This window comes from Gigantopelta aegis, chromosome 6, assembly GCF_016097555.1.
Source record: "Gigantopelta aegis isolate Gae_Host chromosome 6, Gae_host_genome, whole genome shotgun sequence".
Taxonomy (NCBI): Eukaryota; Metazoa; Mollusca; class Gastropoda; order Neomphalida; family Peltospiridae; genus Gigantopelta; species Gigantopelta aegis.
This window is the reverse complement of record NC_054704.1, coordinates 55,872,153-55,891,988: the sequence shown is the minus strand read 5'-3', so window position 1 is coordinate 55,891,988 and position 19,836 is coordinate 55,872,153. Positions and strand designations below refer to the sequence as shown.

Genomic DNA, 19,836 nt, shown 5'->3' with positions numbered 1-19,836 from the left:
TTACGAACCCAGGCACCGACTGAGGTTAATCCTGGCCCTTAGATTAACGCGCATGGCCAACATATATTTAAAAATAGTGTACTACAACAAGAATTTTAATGTGGATGATCCATTCGAAAATGATGAAATATTTAGCAAGCATTCTGAGGGTACTGCTAAAGCAATATATGTTTCCGGACTGGGTCCAACCAATTTCTGTATCTCCTAAATTCAAGGGACAAAAGTCTGTGAAAAATGGGTAAATAGCCATGAATAAACTTGATCTGTAACAGATAATGATAAAGATATACATAAAGTTTTGCTCAATATTTTTAATCATTGAAAAACAAAATTCCGGAAAACTAATTTCCGTGTCTCCTAAGTTCAAGGGCCATAACTCTGTAAAACATAGTAAATCACCATAAATCTTAAACTTGATCTGTAACAGATCATAATAAAACTATTCAAAAAATTTCAACTCAATATTTTGAGGCATTGAAAGTCGCTATGAAAGTCAAACTTGATCTGTAACAATACCTCAAGGCATTGTGGGAGAAAAGCATCCGGAAAACTATATTTAGGACAGACGGACGAACAGACAGACAGACAGACAGACAGAAGAACGGAGAAGAAACCTATAGTCTTCTCAGGTTAGACTGATAGTAACTAATAATAAAAATATTATCGAGAGTGCATCTTTAAGGCCTAGGCCACATGGGGCTTTTTTCGCAGATGAACTGTTCCCGTCTGGAGCAGTGGATGTTGTGCCAGGTGTAGTAGTGTTCCCTGTGCATACCAAAACACAGTTCGTCTTCTATGTTCGGCTCCGGGTCCTTGGGGTTCGTGGCTTTGTCCCAGTCGTCGAATACCCCCATGGAAAGCGCGTTCGAGTCCAGCCAGCGGAAGGCCTGCCCACTGAACGCATGGCCGCCTAGGTAGTATATGCGACCTGAAATTAAAACAGTAAATCACTAAAAAAAAATTAAAAAATTAAATCACAAGCTTCCTAAGACCCAAAACACACCGGATCTCAATCTGCGTCTGGGTCTGGCGAGTTTTGTACCAGTCAAAAATGAAACGCATTGAATCGAATGTGACAAAACACACTGCGTCTGTGCTGGCTCGAACTACAGATCTGACAAGAGACGACATAGAACATGGCTATATTTTAACACTACCAGACTGGCAGCTGCACAATGTCCGAACCTTATTACTGATGTTTCTAGAAGTAAATTTATCTAAAGATATGAACGCATTAATATATTATATTGAAAACACGTAACAGTTACAGACCTTGACGTCAAAATACAAATATAGTCTTTGCCACACTTGCCAGACCCAGAGTCAGACCCAGACCCAGATTCGGTATGTTGTAGGCCTTTGTCCTGTTTTTCGAAGCGATCTTAGCGCTAAGTTCACCTTAAGTGCCTGACTACTGTATATGCACTTTCAGTGCTATGATCGCTTTGAAAAACGGGGCCTATGATAAAAATCATTAGACCATGTGTCCATGGAGGTCCGTGATTCAAATTTCGGTGGATGTAAAGCATGTGTCAAACGTAGCACGAGTACTCTGACGGTAAGAGAGCTGGACGGACATTTGGACAGCGATTGATAACTGTCCAAATGTCCGTCTAACTCTTTTACCGTCATAGTACTTGGGCATGTGTCAAACGGTGTCGGCCATGGTAATAATTGCGTTCAAAAGTCCAAAAGTAAACGAAATACACTTTGCCGTGATTTAGCACATTAAATTGCTGTATTTTGTAACTTTAAAAGGAATTATAAAGTTAGTTAAAACATGCATATTATGTTTGTGTTGCCGTGTGTGTGTGGGGGGGGGGGGGGGGGGAGGGGGGGGTAATGTTAGCAGACATATTAGAACATACGTTAAAAAAACAAAATATGTTGTGTCAAAACGACGTGTATCAATTTCCCAGTGCTAAACCAGCAACTTGAGCAACATCAATGCTGTGATGTAACACATCACGATGACGAGCTATATGGAGTGGCCCGGGGATTGTTTTATTTATTGAAAACGTTTCTAACTGATCAGACCTTGGGGTCAGTCCGGTGCTTTTTTTTTTTTTTTTTGCTTTTTTTTAAATTTGTTAACAATTTCACGTTGTGGGTTATCGAAAATAGGAGAAATGAACGATTGAAAATAGGTTTTGATGATGGCGTTAAATTTATAAATGGGCGTCTAAATCTGTACTAGTAGGGTGGACATACATTTGTGGTAGCTGGTAGGTAAGTAGGTATTATTTTGTGGCACCGGAGCGTCGTACACAGTCTATAGTAAGTTGCTTGAAGGGAGGTATGTATTTTACATAATTTATTTAAAACACAATTGTTTACACCCATTTTTGTCCAAGGTTATAGAAAGGACAGTGGGGTGTCGTTTTTCTGGACCTCTTTCTTTTTTATATATTGTATAGACAGACAGATAAAGTGCCGTAAATATCGCTACATGTTTCTCTACTTAGGTGTGAAAGAAAGAAATGTTGTATTTAACGACGCACTCAACACATTTTATTTATGGTTATATGGCGTCAGACAAATGGTTAAGGACCACACAGATATTGAGAGAGGAAACCCGCTGTCGCCACTTCATGGGCTACTCTTTTCGATTAGCAGCAAGGGATCTTTTATATGCACCATCCCACAGACAGGGTAGTATATACCACGGCCTTTGATATACCAGTCGTGGTGCACTGGCTCTACATAGGTGTGATGTACAATATAATTGAACGATTTAGCGCTTACCAATCAATGGCCTTGTCGGTACTAAATCACGATTTGGCATGTGCACAAAATGCCGTCACATAATTTAACGAGTCTGCATTTACGCCTCTCTGTTTTCATTGTTAAATTTTCAAATACAATTAACAAAATAAACCCTTGGTTTTTGAAAATTATTTGTGAACGTGGGAAAAAAGTGAAAGCTATACGCAGAACTTTGTGCGAAGTGGTTTACATCGTTTTATGCACTGTATGCAGGCTTTCTGAGAGGTGAAAAAAAAATAGCTGATGTAAATAAATAAAATAACAAACTCAATACAAACTATCAAATTTATGTCCCTTGTGAACATGTTTCATTTGTTACTCGCTAAATCACGTCATAAATTTGGTAACAACAGGTAGTTCGTTTATCCTCTATTTGTGTGACCTAGCTTTCCGAATATACCCAACTGAGATTGAAGAATGACGCGCGACAGTAAGAAACTGAATGTGGATGGTTTGTTGTAAAAGTTTAAATCATTTTAAAACATGTATATATTCTCGTGAGTGCAGTTTTAAACAAACGTAGGTACTTCTTTTATTTCCCGAAATTGTGCGTTTTAAGGCGATACCAAACGATACGAGTGCTTTGTACGAGAACAGCTAATTGCGTGGCAACCGAGGAAATCGTAATGTTTGTCTTGTCACAATCGGCTGTTCTCGTACGAGCCACATGTACCATGTGGCGTCACTTTTTACTTAGAAGTGCCCTCTTTGACATGCGGGATATGTGCTCTTACCTCCTAATGCCCCCAGCGATTTAAGAGCAGATTTGAAAAACTTCACTTTCTCTTTGTTGTCCGCAATTGCCAGGTCGGCACCTAACGCTCTGCATATATCCTGTGTTTTAAAAAAAATAAAAATAATAAACTATTAATAATAATAATAATAATAATAATACATATATATGCATGCATCTTTTGAACAACGTAATTTCGAGGTAATAAGTAAACATTAAAGGCATACTGTCACAGATTTAAGGACCTTATTTCTCTTTTAATGAATAATAAATAAAAATTACATTAATTTTTACAGACCAAATCTAACTATTGCATCACTTTAACTACATCATGATGGAGTAAAATCCATGTCCACCCTCTCAGCAATGTTTGTTTTTGAATTATGGACCATTGCCATAATTCAATTATTTTTACAAAATATCATTAATAAGTGGAGCATGGTGGTTATATAGATGGTTGAATAAAGTAGGTTTATGGACAAATCAACTATATATATATTTAAGTAATACGTTGTTAGGCCATGAAACAGGTCAGTGGTCTGTGACAGTATGTCTTTAATTCGTTACTTATGTTACAGGGGCGTATGCAGAGAGGTTTCGAGGATCGACCCTTTTCTTAGTGTAATTTGCGAGGGAACATGATTTAACCTCTCAGCCATAAACACTTCACTCGCCAGTCCAGACCCTCTCCTCTCCCCTGCACTCATCCCGCTGGGGGGGGGGGGGGGGGGGGGGGGGGGGGGGGGAGTAGCTCAGTCGGTTGAGAGCTCGCCTTGAGGTGCTTGCGCCACAGGATCGAACCATTCAGCTGAGTGGGGTTTTTCTCGTTCCAACCAGTGCACTACAACTGGACAAAGGCCGTGGTATGTACTTGCCTGTCTGTGGGAAAGTGCATATAAAAGATCCCTTGCTGCATTAGCAAAAATGTTACGGGTTTCCTCTGATGACTACGAGTCAGAATAACCATATGTTTGACATTGTAGGAAAACATTATTACGAATTACTGAAGACGCAATGAATGTGTCAAATATGTATGATCAGTCGATCGTGATGTACCAGTCTTGGACACTGGTTGGGATTGAAGGAGGGGGGAGGGAGGACGAGACATAACCCAGTGGTAAAGAGCTCGCATGATGCGCGGTCGCTTTGGGATCGATCCCCGTCAGTGGGCCCATTGGGCTATTTCTCACTCCAGCCAGTGCACCATGACTGGTATACCAAAGGCCGTGGCATGTGCTATCCTCTCTATGGGATGGTGCATATAAAAGATCCCTTGCTGCTAATCGAAAAGAGTAGTCCATGAAATGGCGACAGCGGATTTCCTCCTTCAGTATTTGTGTGGTCCTTAACAATATGTCCGACGCCATATAACCGTAAATAAAATGTGTTGAGTGCGTCGTTAAATAAACCATTTCCTTCCTTACTTGGTTGGGATTGGGGAGGGGGGACACAAGTCTATTGACAGCGATCGATCTTACGATCCTTCGCACCTGAGGCGACCGCTCTACCAGTAAGTTACAGCCCGCTACACAAACGTTTATCTCTCCTGCACAACCTGTATGGAGTTGTAGGACAGCCACTCTCCCAGGACTGTCCTGTTAAACTGAAGCCTGTTCGCAACCGCACCATTTCGACCACTTTGTCACATTGTTTGAACTGGGACACCCACACTAACATGGGATACATTCAAGGGAGACTGGGCACCTGTGTTGGTGGTTTTATTGCCCTTGGTGCAAACATACCACATTATAATACTTACTCGAGCCTGGAACCAATTCCCAGCTTTGTGCTCCGAATAGAAGTAGCATGACCGACCATGTCTCACAAAACTGAAAGGACAGTTAACTGAAATCAAATGAAGCATGTTTTAAATCATCCGTGTTTTGTTTTGTTTAGTTTTTTGTTGTTGTTGTTGTTGTTTTGGGGGTTTTCCTAATAAAGAATATGGCGTTGGACATGAGTAATTTGGCAATACTCACTAAAACCAATCTGCTTGTCATATAGCACGGTGATACTTTGATAGTTCTTTTTGTTATACTGTAACATAAATATTTCAGAAATAGAGATAACAGTAAAACCTATTTCGTTATTTCGTTTGATCATATTCACCCGTATATGCAAATTACTTCAATGAAAATGAATAACTAGCTAGGACGCAGTCGGATTACATGAGTTAGAGGCACGTGTCTAAAAATACATTTTATTCAGTCACTCTGTCGTACTGTGGAATTATTTACTAAAATCAGATACAACAGTTACGGTAGGTTCAACTTTTATTTTATGCATGTGTGAATGGATGGACTGAAGAATATATGGATGGATGGACGGACGGGTGGGTGGATGCATCGATGAAGGGGTGGATAGATGCAGGGATAGATGGATGCAGCGATAATGTGAATGTATCTTCAGAGCGAATCAACGGAGTACAGACGCACACATAGTTGTGGACTAAACATGGATGGATGGATGATATGAATGGATGTATAACTGTCCAACTATTGAAACTGTAAAGCGTCGCGGCTGCTAGTGAAGCAGTATAACATCGTTTGGAACCAGTCACATCCTACCTACTTCCTCGCCGTTGACCATCACTTCGCACAGGATGAGAGCGTCGCAGTGACTGGTGAATTTCTTCGATATTTTCACGAAACGCCCTCTGGTGGGGCGCGAGCACGTGAATGTTCTGTCCTTGCCGTGAGCTAGAGCTGCCGGACCCTGTGACGCACACAACTTGGCCATACCGCCCTTGTTGGGGTGCTTATTGTACAACTCGATCCGGAAGTTTCTCATCCGCCCGCCTGCGTTATGCAAGTAAAAGCAATGTGTTGAGATAATTTACTTAAATAAACATGAGAAATGGGAACGTTAATATTATATACTTTTTTTCTTATAATATACCTCGCTGAGGCCTTCCGACGCTTGTTGAGACATCCGGACTAAAGTTGAGGTCTTCGAGCGTAGGTCTGGTGAGATGCAATCTCACTGCTGTTAGGGGGCGGGACGTAGCCCAGTGGTAAAGCGTTCGCTTGGTACGCGGTCGGTCTGGGATCGATCCCAGTCGATTGGCCCATTGGTGTACTTCTCGTTCCAGCCAGTGCACCACGACTAGTATATCAAAGGTCATGGTATACGCTACCTTGTCTGTGGGATGGTGTATATAAAAGATCCCTTGCTACTAAAATGGAAAAAATGTAGCGGGTTTCCTCTCTAAGACTAAATGTCAAAATTACCAAATGTTTGACATCCAATAGCCGATGATTAATACATCAATGTGCTCTACAGGGCTGTGTCGTTAAACAAAACAAACTTTAAACTTTTCAACTTTCGTCCGAATGTCTCAACAAGCGTCCGAATGTCTCAACAAGCGTCCGAATGTCTCAACAAGCGTCAGAATGTCTCAACAAGCGTCCGAATGTCTCAACAAGCGTCAGAATGTCTCAACAAGCGTCCGAAAGCATCAACAAGCGTCAGAATGTCTCAACAAGCGCCAGAATGCCTCAACAAGCGTCAGAATGTCTCAACAAGCGTCAGAATGTCTCAACAAGTGTCCGAATGTCTCAACAAGCGTCAGAATGTCTCAACAAGCGTCCGAAAGCATCAACAAGCGTCAGAATGTCTCAACAAGCGTCAGAATGTCTCAACAAGCGTCCGAAAGCATCAACAAGCGTCAGAATGTCTCAACAAGCGACAGAATGTCTCAACAAGTGTCCGAATGCCTCAGCCTTACATATTTTACAATGAAATTCGGTAAATGCCTAATTTTCGAATATGTTATTGAATTTGAACGTTTATAGGCATTGTCATATCTTTATTGGTGTTAATAATGTATCAAAAGTGTTTCCAGATTACCTGTCACCAGTTTTCCTTTAGAATAAAAGTGATGCTGGCGGCAAATCTATATAATCCGCAGACTTTTGTCTCATATAATTTCTTTGATCCTTTGGTGATATTTGATTGCACAGCATTCCACGAATTTCAATTAATGGTTTTGAAGGTCTTTAACAGGAGGGTTTTTTTTTTTAACTTCTTTCACATTCAAACGGCTTGACACAAGTGTGCAGGTCTACACCGGAAATGACCGCAGGCTGTTGATGTGCTCTACATTTGGTTGAGACATTCTCCTTTCCCAGCTCGTCCCCACTACAAATATACTTTAAAGGGACATTCCCGAGTTTGCTGCAATTTTTAAGATGTTATCGACTAACAAAGACTTTTTAACGATTGTAATTACATATTAAATATATTTTTTCTGCATAAAATATTAGTGGCTGTATATTAAACGTGTTTCTGATCATTCTAATATTTGTGGTAGGTTAAATTTCATTTTATTTCCTAAAATTATTTTTTTCGTACGTACGAAATTATTTGAAGACAAAATCCAGTTTGGGCTTCTTACAAATATTAAGACGACCAGAAACACATTGAATATACAGACACTGATATTCTAAACAAGAAAATATATTTAATATGTAATTTTAATCGTAAAAATATTTTATTAGTCGGAAACATCTTACAATGCAGCAAACTCAGGAATGTCCCTTTAATCGGGGCCCGTTCATAAGACATGGATCTGGATTTACTAGGCACCGTGATTATAATTGTGCGCTTCACTATTGCCTGGTGATACTATCGCATACTACTATATCCCCATTTTATCGGTGGTTGACATGTACCAAATTTCTTTTTCGTTTGTTTGGTGTGGGATTTTTTTTTTGTGGGTTTTTTTAAAAAACCAAACATAATATATGCCTCCCCTATATTGCAGTTTCAGGAACAGCCCTAATTGTTGGCTTTCGTCGTTGTTTTTAAATATGTATTATGAAGGGTAGAGCGATAGACGGAGAGATCTAGACTCGTACTCACTGGCACTATCTGCGACGGCGATTGTGACGGACTTGATGAGATACACCTTGCCGAGATCCACCATCCACCACGGCGCGCGGTCCTGGCAGTTGGTGTGCGAGCACGACCCATGGGAGTACGCCTTGTCCGCATTTCCGTCCACGGCCTTGTCCGCGGTCGTGTGCACCCTGTGGGCCGAACTCTGAGTGGCCGGTTTACCAGCAGCCAGGTTTACAGCTGTCAGACAAAAAAAAATTAAATTTAAATGTTAAAGGTCCTATGTCAAAGTTGAAACTACAATTAACTCTAGAATAATAATTATAAAAGTCTTGCAGTGGGCGAAAAGATGGGTTTCTCGAATAATTTTTGGATAAATATAACATGGCCACCAGAGCCGTAATGCAAATGTGTTGGTCTGGGTATACTGCGAAACTACAAGTTAGATGCAGTAATGAAGCTACTCGGTTACTTAGTTCATGCTTCGAATAGCGCATACTAGAGGGACATTCTTTATGTACAATGGTACTGTATTCTAAAGATGAATCGGCTAGGGTTAGAGAGCTGGAACCCATGTCATGCTGCAAGAAGTGGGAGATAAATCTCACTAATGATCTCTTCACAGTTAAAGCTTATAGTTATCTCCCCTTATTATTAATGTACAAAATGATTTAGACTAACGGGCGTCGGTGGTGTCGTGGTTAAGCCATCGTACATAAGGCTGGTAGGTATTGGGTTCGCAGGCCGGAACCGGCTCCCACCCAGAGCATGTTTTAACGACCCAATGGGTCTGTGTAAGACCACTACACCCTCTTCTTTCTCATTACCACTAAACCCACTGTCCTGGACAGACAGCCCAGATAGCTGAGGAGTGTGTGCCCATGACAGCGTGCTTGAACCTTAATTGGATATAAGCACGAAACTAAGTTGAAATGAAATTATTAGACTTTTAGTACCTGATCCTTTTTTTGGATATATGCACGTTAAGATTAGACTTTTACCGTCCTCGGTGGTTAAGCCATCGGACATACGGCTGGTGGGTACACGGTTCGCAGCCCGGTACCGGCTCCCACCCAGAGCGAGTTTTAACAATTCAATGGGTAGGTGTAAGCCCACTACATCATCTTCTCTCTCAATAACCACTAACAATTAAAACTAACCCACTGTCCTGGACAGACAGCCCAGATAGCTGAGGTGTGTACCCCTCAATCGTCGATATTACATGTAGCCCACCAAATCACTTTAACCTAAATAATATTAAACTCTGTTAATGACAAAATAAAAAGTTTTACCTTTCACAGTTTGTATTGTTAATAACACTAGGATGTACAGACACACCAACGTCATCTAAAATGAAACAGAAAACAAAACAATATAGTCTGTGTGTGTGTGCGTGTGAGTACGTGTGTGTGTGTGTGCGTGTATGTGTGTGCGTGTGTGTGTGTGTGTGTGTGACTGCAGGGGGGAAAAACCCACTTAATAAATCTAATTAAAAGAAGCAATTATAATACTTTACGAAAACTGGAAATCAGCACTAGCCTTTATCAATGAAAAAGTATAACAATATACTATAATTAAAGCAAATATAAAATTATGGTAAAGCTATATTATTTATAGAAGTTCCATAGCTTGAAATCTGCGAGTACCGTAACAATATTTGCCCAACTTGACACTGAAAAGGCACGACCCCTCCTCCAAATCAAAAGAAACACATGCGCACGTTATATTGTATATGACGTCATATTATGACGTCAATGATTGAAATCTAATTGTATCAATTAAATTTGTAATTTAGGGGACTTTCTCTGTTTTCTTATTTGTCAACGGATATATTAATGTGTTTTTTTACCATTATCAAGTTAGTTTTGTTGATGCAATACAGTTATTGGTAATTGTGTATTTTGTTTTTGGTCGTTTAGACTTGTCGTATTTTGGATCAATGTGGGTTTTATAACTATCTCTTAAATATGATTGTGTTCATTATTATTATTTTTTTAAATATTGAAAAACTTAAAAACAGTAGTGTGTATAACTTTCAGACTTAATATATTGCATAATGTATGCAGTGGACCCCCACCCCGCTCCCAACCCTCTCCACCTACATACGTATATGCTTTTATGCGTTTTGCCGATGACCTGTTACTCTCTATGCGTACCTATTAAATTGATGGTCCCTAGCCATATAATTTTGTCTATAAATGTGACATTTTACACCATTCAAAACGAATGGTTACCGTACATTATTCTAATATGGTGATACAAACTACTACTTTGATGCCGCTAGCCAAATTTCCCGACTATAGGAAGTGACGTCATAAACGATAACACGTAACGATGTTAGCAACGTTAACGTTACACGTTTGATGTTGATGTGTTCTTGAAAACTGATGATAATCGTTCTGGATTTACCGCATTGATGTTCATTTAAAGGTAAGCGATAGCATGTTATATTGTACAACTTGAACTCTATCAATGAAGAACTGGTGGGGATAGTGTCTATAAATAATTATTAATAGTGATAAGGTCACTTGACCTCTTCAGAGTTTAGTTTGAAGAAAAGAGGTTGGGTAACAATTATACTCTCTCTCTCTCTCTCTCTCTCTCTCTCTCTCTCTCTCTCTCTCTCTCTCTCTCTCTCTCTCTCCATTGTTATTCTCCCTCTCCCTATCAACCCCTCTCTCTCTCTCTCTCTCTCTCTCTCTCTCTCTCTCTCTCTCTCTCTCTCTCTCTCTCTCTCTCCAGTCCTCTCCCTATCAAACCCTCTCTTTCTCTCTCTCTCTCTCTCTCTCTCTCTCTCTCTCTCTCTCTCTCTCTCTCTCTCTCTCTCTCTCTAACTCTCTCTCTTTCTCTCTCTCTCTCTCTCTCTCTCTCTCTCTCTCTCTCTCTCTCTCTCTCTCTCTCTCTCTCTCTCTCTCTCTCTCTCTCTCTCTCTCTCGGACACACACATGCACACACACACAAAGCCAGGAATACATGTACACATCCACAGATTTTTCTACAATAACTTTTTATTTTATTTTCCCAGACTCTATTGGTGCAATATTCAATAATTGTATCGAGTATCTTGCTTGCGCGAATTGCATATTCCGTTTTATTACCCTCTTCTTAATAGTTTCGGTCTAAATGGGAGATAAAATGATTTTTTGAAAATCGCCTTTAATCTTCACCAATAAATAAATATTTTACTAATCGCCCAGAATCAATTCAATAGAGTTATGTTTATAATGTGGACGTACGTCACGCTTGGTCATCCACAGGTTATACACGAAGTTTCATCTGTCAGATTAAAGCGGCACGTTCCTAGTTAATGGTATTCCTTGCTTTATCGTCCGTTACTGATTATAAAGTATTCCTGACCCGTCCTTGCCTGTGAGTACTAATCCTTTAGAAGCACCGGGGCAGAACCATTTCTGCTGTTGAATTAAAGGTGGGTCTCCTTTCGCGTATCAAATATTCATAACCTTATTTAGTCATTAGATACTTACGAACAGTTACATAGCGTATAACTGCTTAGCGTGCAGTTATGTCTTTTAAACTCTTTTATTTGTTTGACTGTATAGACGTCGGAAACGGTGGGGGGGGGGGGGGCAGTGCAGGGTCAAGGGCCCGTTTCACGAAGCGATCTTAGCACTAAGATCACTTCAGTGCATAAGGTAGTTATGCACCTAAAGTCATCTTCCGTTCCAATCCCAGCTGAGAAGATCAAGAATCCCCCTCTAAGTTACCTCCCTACCGCACAGTTCCTGACATCTTTCGAAGCCTATCAATTTTGATAGACAGAAAGGTGGTAATATCATGCTCTACGATACTTACCAAGTTTTACTTTGAAGTGTGGTATAAGAAACGCAATGGTAGGTGCATTCTAGTATATAACATAACAGGTCAAAGACCGTGGTATGTGCTTTCCTGTCTGTGGCAAAGTGCATATAAAAGATCCCTTGCTGCAAATAGGGAAAATTTAGCAGGTTTCCTCTGATGATGACGTGTCTGAATTACCAAATGTTTGACATCCAATAGCCGATGATTCATGATCGTTAAACAAAACAAACTAGCTTTATTCTGATATTTCAGAACGTGCATATAAACGGTATAGTGTTCCTAATCAGAAACACATGCTAATCTAAAACGTCACAGCCATCATGGAGATCCTCCTTGAGTATAGTACTTCTACAAATACTATGGACATTCCTGCATATTGTAATTTTTAAGAAGAAAACAATAGGCTTCTTTATTATCGTGTTATTACATGCGTATTAATCTTCTTCTTCTTCTTCTTCTTCTGCGTTTACCGGCCTCGGTGGCATCGTGGTTAGGCCATCGGTCTATAGGCTGGTAGGTACTGGGTTCGGATCCCAGTCGAGTCCCATCGTTTATGTATATACAATAATGCCATGTACAGGAATGATTCAAGGCCCCAACCTTGACCTTGCTTATGTTTCTGGGGACAATAAAAAAAGAAAGAAAGAAAGACTACTATATCAAAAGCCGTGGTATGTGCTATTCTGAGTTGTGGGACGGTTCATATAAAAATCCCTTACTACTAATGGAAAAATGTAGCGGGTTTTCTCTTAGGACTATATGTCCAAATTACCAAATAGTTGACATCCAATAGCCGATGATTAATAAATCAATGTACTCTAGTGATGTCGTTAAACAAAACAAACCTTTTTTGGTTCTAGGGGTACTGGTTTTATTGTAAGTTGGGTCATTTGTTTTCCTGCGACTGAAAACCAAGATAGAAGTATATCTAAGAACTGTTAGAAAGAAGCGACGGCGGTTAATATACGTTTTCAGTCAGTTTTTGCTAGTGTTACAGCAAATTTTGATATCAAATCATTTCTAAACATTGCTAGGAATAAATGTTTACCAGTGAAGCACGAAAACATCATGTGCGCTATGGGTTTTTCATATTTTGTACCATATAATAAAGAAAAATGCTGAAAATATATATTGTTCCTTAATTAATTGTGTTGGGTATATGTCCATTGCCAGTGTCAATCCTATACATATTGTGTATGCAACAGGAACAACAGATGTGTTTAATTTGGTTTGGTTGAACTGTAACACACATTACATAGTCATTAATAATACAGCCGAACCGTTGAATAGGCTCAATCAACAACAGCATGTTAAATCATACCAGTAGCAAAACTGCAAACAACCATTAAAAAATTAATATGCTTTATTGCAAAAATATAGGAATGTCAGCATATAAAATATATTGAGCACGTAATGTATGAAAGACGCGACACAATGCATTAAACAATGTTTTCTTAACTAAATGCATAGATGAACAAACAGCGAATAAATTAGTTTAAAAACAAAATATACAGCAATAAATATATTTAGTCACAAAACACAAATTCATCAACAGTATATTATGTAAAACATCACTAGTATGAAGACAACTGTTAAAGCTAACGTGTTAATTTTATTTCATTAATATGCATACTATATATACATATATATTTCATTATTTACTAAATACACTAAATGGATTAATTCACATAGTCATTGTTGGATTATCAGCACCGTAAGTAATTCGAAAAAGAAAAAGAAAACCTTCTAATGTCTAAAAGCAAACGTTATATTATGTCACTGAAAGTCCACCTTCGATGGTCGATTTGAATTCAGATTTTGGCTTACTAATTAGATACACACGGAAAAACATGTCCGTGCATGCATTATATATGGTGTGTCCACACGAGTGACACGTTTCACCATTTACAAAATTTACGGTTGGTTTTATTTACTCCAGAGGATTTTTTTCTGGAAGTATATATTATAATTATGATGTAGTGGTCTAACACCACAACATTGATCCATTAAAGTTCGCTCTCTGTCTCTGCCTTTTGATATCCAATAGCCATTGATTAATAAACCAATGTGCTCTCTCTCTCTCTCTCTCTCTCTCTCTCTCTCTCTCTCTCTCTCTCTCTCTCTCTCTCTCTCTCTCTCTCTCTCTCTCTCTCTCTCTCTCTCTCTCGCTGCGTGGGAAGCAGTACTGCATTGCGAAAACCCACCACTATAATTATGTACCTGCACAAAGGAAAAGTCTCCGTATTCTCCACTATGAAAAGAACAATTGTGTATTGTGTATGTGCTCCTCTTTCTCTCTCTTGTTACATGGATACGGATTTGTAAATATTTCACGACTAATGCACGCAGGGACGTAACAGGTTCATCCATCTGTTCCAATACCCTCATAGGAGGATTGTAATTTGCAAGGTCCAATATTTAAGGACATAGTGTGCAAACAAAGCGATTTGTCGCTTCAAACACAATTTCCGTTTTCATGTAATGCTGATCAAATATTTACTTTTGTAAATACAATAGCATTATTTGTAACTGGCAACAAATTCCCATATGCAAATGCACCATTATTGACAACCATATGTATTTTGTATGAGTCAGAACATCCAACAGTTCGTCTGTAATCTGATGTATTGATAATAGTTTATAACTGTTTTCAATACAAAGTCTATAAAAAAAATCATGTAACGATGCACTGTATTGTTTAATACTTGGTATGCACATGAATGCTTGGCGTTTAGTCAAGCCGTACATGCATACAGAATAATCATCCTGTTTATTTTATTTACAAAATATGAAAACGTAGGAATTCACAAATGGGCATTTCAGAAAATACGTAACACTGCAAATTGGCTTTGGAGATGCTGTCGAGGTTAAATGCGTTTGGTACCGTGGTATGGCATTCTCGAAGACTGCAAGACATGTCGGTTCCGCCGGTGTGCAATAGAGTTGTATCGGGAGACAGTGGCCATTCAGTTACTGAACGCGAGGTTTTCTCCGAACAGCCAATCACGTCTCGGTAATCCTCTACTTTAAACTGTCACACGAACAGAGCCAGGACGAAGCTTTAAGCCGTAGTTTCGCACCTGGAATAATAACGGTGCATCGAAGTTATTCAGTAAAATTACATACATATATATATATATATATATATATATATATATATATATATATATATAGGTTTTTTTTTTCTTAAGTGAATAACTAGAAGAATAATAATGAGAAACAGTAATTCGGACAATTTTGCTACGGCAATTAAGTGCTGTCGCAAATCAATTTTACAATAGCTTTTGCGGCGGCATTACCAATTGCCGCCGCGAATTTCAAGGGCTGGGGCATTACTCAGCTGGATAGAAACGACCACTAATAGTTACAAAATAAAAAGGTGGGGCTTTCGGGGGGGGGGGGGGGAGAAGGTTGTTGGGTTGTTGTTTTTTTGTTTCGGCCTCGGTGGTGTCGTGGTTAAGCCATCGGACATAACACTGGTAGGTACAGAGTTCGCAACCCGGTACCTGCTCGAACCCAGAGCGAGTTTTAACGACTCGATGAGTAGGTGTAAGACCACTACACCCTCTTCTCTCTCACTAACAACTAACTAACCCTCTGTCTTGAACAGACAGCCCATATAGCTGAGGTGCGTGCCCAAGACCATAATTGGATATAAGTACGAAAATAAGTGGAAATGAAATGAAATGTTTGGGGTTTTGTTCCATGGTGGCCAACTGCCCCAGTCACACCCCCTACTAGGTACAGTATTGATATACCCCACCAATCCACGTGGCGATCATAATATGTTTGACTAGTTTATACATAACAACTATTTTGAAAAATAGAAGATGTTGATAATTTCCTTACATACATTAGCTCTCTACATTACACAAAATGGTAGGCTCTTTTTCTTTTTTTTCTCTGCTACATTTATGCCTACAGGCAGAGATATCAATAATATATATATATATATATATATATATATATGTATATGTATAGTGTGTGTGTGTGTGTGTGTGTGTGTGTGTGTGTGTGTGTGTGTGTGTGTTCGTGCTAAATGCTTATGCATATATTTAATTATGTATGTATGTATATAGCGATGTATGAATATCTATATATTGTATGCATTTCGGGTTTGACGTTTACATACATATTAAAAGGATATTCCTGAGTTTGCTGCACTGTAAGATGTTTCCGACTAATAATATATTTCTATGATTAAACTGACATATTAAATATATTTTCTTGTTTAGAATATCAGTGTCTGTATATTCAATGTGTTTCTGGTCGTCTTAATATTTGTAAGAAGCCGAAACTGGATTTTGTCTTCAAATAATTTCGTACGTAAGAAAAACACATATTTTAGGAAATAAAATGAAATTTAACCTCATACAAATATTAGAACGATCAGCAACACGTTTAATATACAGCCACGAATATTTTATGCAGAAAAATATATTTGATATGTAATTACAATCGTTAAATAGGTTCTGTTTGTCGATAACATATTAAAAGTTGCAGTAAACTCAGGAATGTTGCTATGACGCACTGGCGCAGGTGGTAATTAAATCCTTTCTGGCCTCATAAATTGTCTCATGTTGTTGGAAAGAATGCTTGGAAAGAATGCTGTTAACTCAACCATATGCATGGGGCCTACAATCTACGCGGTCGATCCCGCTTACGTGGATGAAACAGTGGGCAGACCTGGTACTGGCTAGTATGCATTGATGTATGAATATCTATATAGGTTGGCTATTACATACATAGATATTAACGCACTGGCGCAGGGGATAATTAAATCCTTTATGGCCTCACAAATTGTCTCATGCCGTTGCTGGGACTCGAACCTGTGGCCCCGAATATATGTATGTATGTATGTACGTATTGATGTATTGATGTATGACTATCTATATATTGTCGAGGTGGACGATTACATACATAGATATTAACGCACTGGCGCAGGGATAATTAAATTCTTTCTGGCCTCACAAATTGTCTCATGCCGTTGCTGGGACTTGAACCTATGGCACCGAATCGCTCACAAATTGCAGACTTGCCACGATACTTTCTGAGCTATTGAGGCATCCATAAAAGGATGCTCTTTAACTCAGCTATATACATGGGGCCTACAAGTCACGCGGTCAATCCCGCTTACGTGCATGAAACAGTGGACAGATCTGGCACTGGCTAGTATGTATTGATGTATGAATATCCATATATTGTACGTATGTCGAGGTTGACGATTACAAACATAGATATTAACTCTCTGGCGCAGGGGATAATTAAATTTTGTGGCCTCACAAATTGTTTCATGCCGTTGCTGGGACTAGAACCTGTGGCCCCGATTATAAGTACGTATGTATGTATGTATGTATGTATGTATGTATGTATTATATTGTATTGTATTGTATGTTTTTCGTTGGTTTTGTGTATTTGCCTATGCATGTTAGTATTTGGATGTGTACGTTTGTCTTTGGCTATACTCGTGCGTATGTGTATATATATATATATATATATATATATATATATATATATATATATATATATATATATATATATTTGATTATGTATGTAGATAATAGCTATCCAAATGTGTACATACCGTGTATATTCCATGCTGCTGTTGTTCTCGAAAGTTGTCCGACCGTGGTGTGTTGATGAAGCGACACAGAAACAGAGCGATTGCATCTCGGTGGCGATTTACCGTACCTTCCTGCAAAATAATTCAACATTCATTCTTAGCACACAATCCGTATTTACCTATTGAAAACAACTTTTTACTACAGTATTTTGTAACTCGAAATATTTGACTGACTAATTTACTGATCGTGAACTATAAACTTATGCATATGTTCTGTTCTGTCTATGTGAAAATGTATATAAAAAATCCCTTAGGTTACGAATAGCAGGTTTCTTCCCTCTTCCTGTTCTCTCTCACTCTCTCTCTCTTAGGCTGGCTATGCCATTCCTAAAATGCTATTGTCCGACTTCCGGCAGTATATATATATATATATATATATATATATATATATATATATATATATATATATATATACATTGATTATATTTCAAAGTCTGTTGTGTCACAACATTTCAGGGTTTTTTTTAACCCTTTTCTGTAAAAATAAACTTAAGTTTATGTGTGACCTGAAGAAGATCTACATCACTTGCTGCTAGTGACTGTGGCGTCAGACGCTGTTCCAATGTAAACATTATTTGTAGGAAGCTACTTGTTTGGGTGTTTTTTTGTTTCAAAATGTATAATTTAAAAAACTGGATAGTGAATAATGGAGAATTGAAAAATAAGAGATAATTTGACGTTACAAGAAGTATAAATGTTATACATTATATTTAGTTATGCAGTTGAATAATTATTGGTCTAAATGAATGTTTGAACAATGAGTTAACGATCTACCTAAAAAGATGTCTATCTGTATGTCTGTCCATAGAGTCATAGTTTAAAATGTGTCGAAGTGAAATCTAATAAATATTAATTTTCTTTTCTTTCCACAATGTGCATGCGTATGCAATATGAAAAACATACACCACCTCGGGAGTTCATTCTGCACATAAACCTTATCTGACATCTGTCTAGTATTAGAAACCTTTAGTTTTTTCACAAGCATGCCATGTCATCATATCAAATGGGTCTATTTCCAGCTTCACATATTGATTCCTTTTATACTCTCTATCCTCTCATAATTATTTGAAAAAGTTTTGGGAATAATACAGAAAGGTATTGTTCAAATCAAGGTATCATATTCAGATAGCGAGGTTTTTGTGCAATTACTCAATACTACACATAGTCTTCTCGAGTATTAATATGTATTGAATTCAACATGATACAGTTTTTCATCTGCTGTACTAGACACGAGTATAAAGAAAGACCTACACCTGCGTAACTCTGGTAGATTATATTACAAAGTGTTTTTTTGTTTTTTTTTTTTATATAGAACCCCGAACCCTTTTCCTGTCCTGGGCGGAGGAGCCGGCCGAGGTGTACACCTGCTCCTATGACAGCCGTGTGCTACAACAGCTTGTTCTGAATGTGCACGTTAAAACCTATGACTTGACCTGACCTCTGTTTAAAAAGGAGCACCTATAGGTTTCAGAGAGGGGTGTAACATTTAAAATGAAACCTGCATTATTCCAAAGTATACTAACATGCATTGTATAATTGTACAACACAATGGTTATTTCGGGACATATGAGAGTCCATGGGGTGTGAACACTCACCACCCTTCTTTGAATCCGCGCATGGTGTTAACCTCGTAACAACACTGCGAAATATCAATACATCAATAAATACATACTAATCATAATCATTATCGTCATTATTATACAGGGCTCGAAATAGGAAATCAAATATGGCCTGCAAGCCAAAAGAAATATGCTCTACTAAAAAGCAAATATTACCTGCTGAATAAAACAAGACAGCACGGGGTGAGGTAAGGGTTTGGTATAGTGTGTAAATAATTATGAACTCTGCGATGGATTTTAGGCATTACGGCATTATGGAATTAAAACAATGAGATAATCGTACAGGTATTGTGGCATTAAAATATAATGGGATGAGATAATCTTACAGGCATTATGAAATTAAAATATAACAGGATGAGATAATCGTAAAGGCATCTCTGCCTGTCTGTCTATCCATCCATCTCTCTCTCTCTCTCTCTCTCTCTCTCTCTCTCTCT

At 38.5% G+C, this 19,836-nt stretch overlaps 2 protein-coding genes and 1 long non-coding RNA gene across 5 annotated transcripts in view; 1 reads left to right on the top strand and 2 right to left on the bottom strand.

The window, feature by feature from the left end:
• Positions 1-296: 296 nt before the first annotated feature.
• Positions 297-10,072, bottom strand: LOC121376520 (fucolectin-1-like). The gene is made up of 7 exons (XM_041504414.1): positions 9,985-10,072; positions 9,631-9,685; positions 8,363-8,578; positions 6,067-6,297; positions 5,259-5,344; positions 3,501-3,600; positions 297-928 (listed from the first exon to the last, which is right to left on the bottom strand). Exons 2-7 carry the CDS (start codon positions 9,683-9,685, stop codon positions 678-680), a joined length of 939 nt encoding a protein of 312 aa, XP_041360348.1. The 5' UTR covers positions 9,985-10,072; the 3' UTR covers positions 297-677.
• A 437-nt stretch (positions 10,073-10,509) lies between these two features.
• Positions 10,510-19,461, top strand: LOC121376021. The gene is made up of 2 exons (XR_005958385.1): positions 10,510-10,768; positions 19,093-19,461. It is a non-coding gene; the product is annotated as an uncharacterized LOC121376021 (long non-coding RNA).
• The window catches only part of LOC121376020 (carbonic anhydrase-related protein 10-like), an 81,062-nt gene continuing 74,728 nt past the window's right edge, over positions 13,503-19,836 (bottom strand). For all 3 annotated transcript variants that reach the window (XM_041503780.1, XM_041503782.1, XM_041503781.1), the window contains 2 exons: positions 17,742-17,852; positions 13,503-15,237 (listed from right to left, as the gene is read on the bottom strand). The gene's annotated coding sequence lies outside the window, so the exon portion shown is untranslated. The remainder of the gene's footprint in view (positions 15,238-17,741; positions 17,853-19,836) is intronic.

Excerpts from the sequence above, each read along its gene's own strand:
- LOC121376520 (XM_041504414.1), bottom strand. The coding sequence starts at position 9,685 with ATGACGTTGGTGTGTCTGTACATCCTAGTGTTATTAACAATACAAACT. Across the intron at positions 5,345-6,066 it reads GGTCAACGGCGAGGAAGTAG|TTAACTGTCCTTTCAGTTTT; the intron begins GTAGGATGTGAC and ends ATTTGATTTCAG. Across the intron at positions 3,601-5,258 it reads GGAATTGGTTCCAGGCTCGA|GATATATGCAGAGCGTTAGG; the intron begins GTAAGTATTATA and ends TTTAAAACACAG.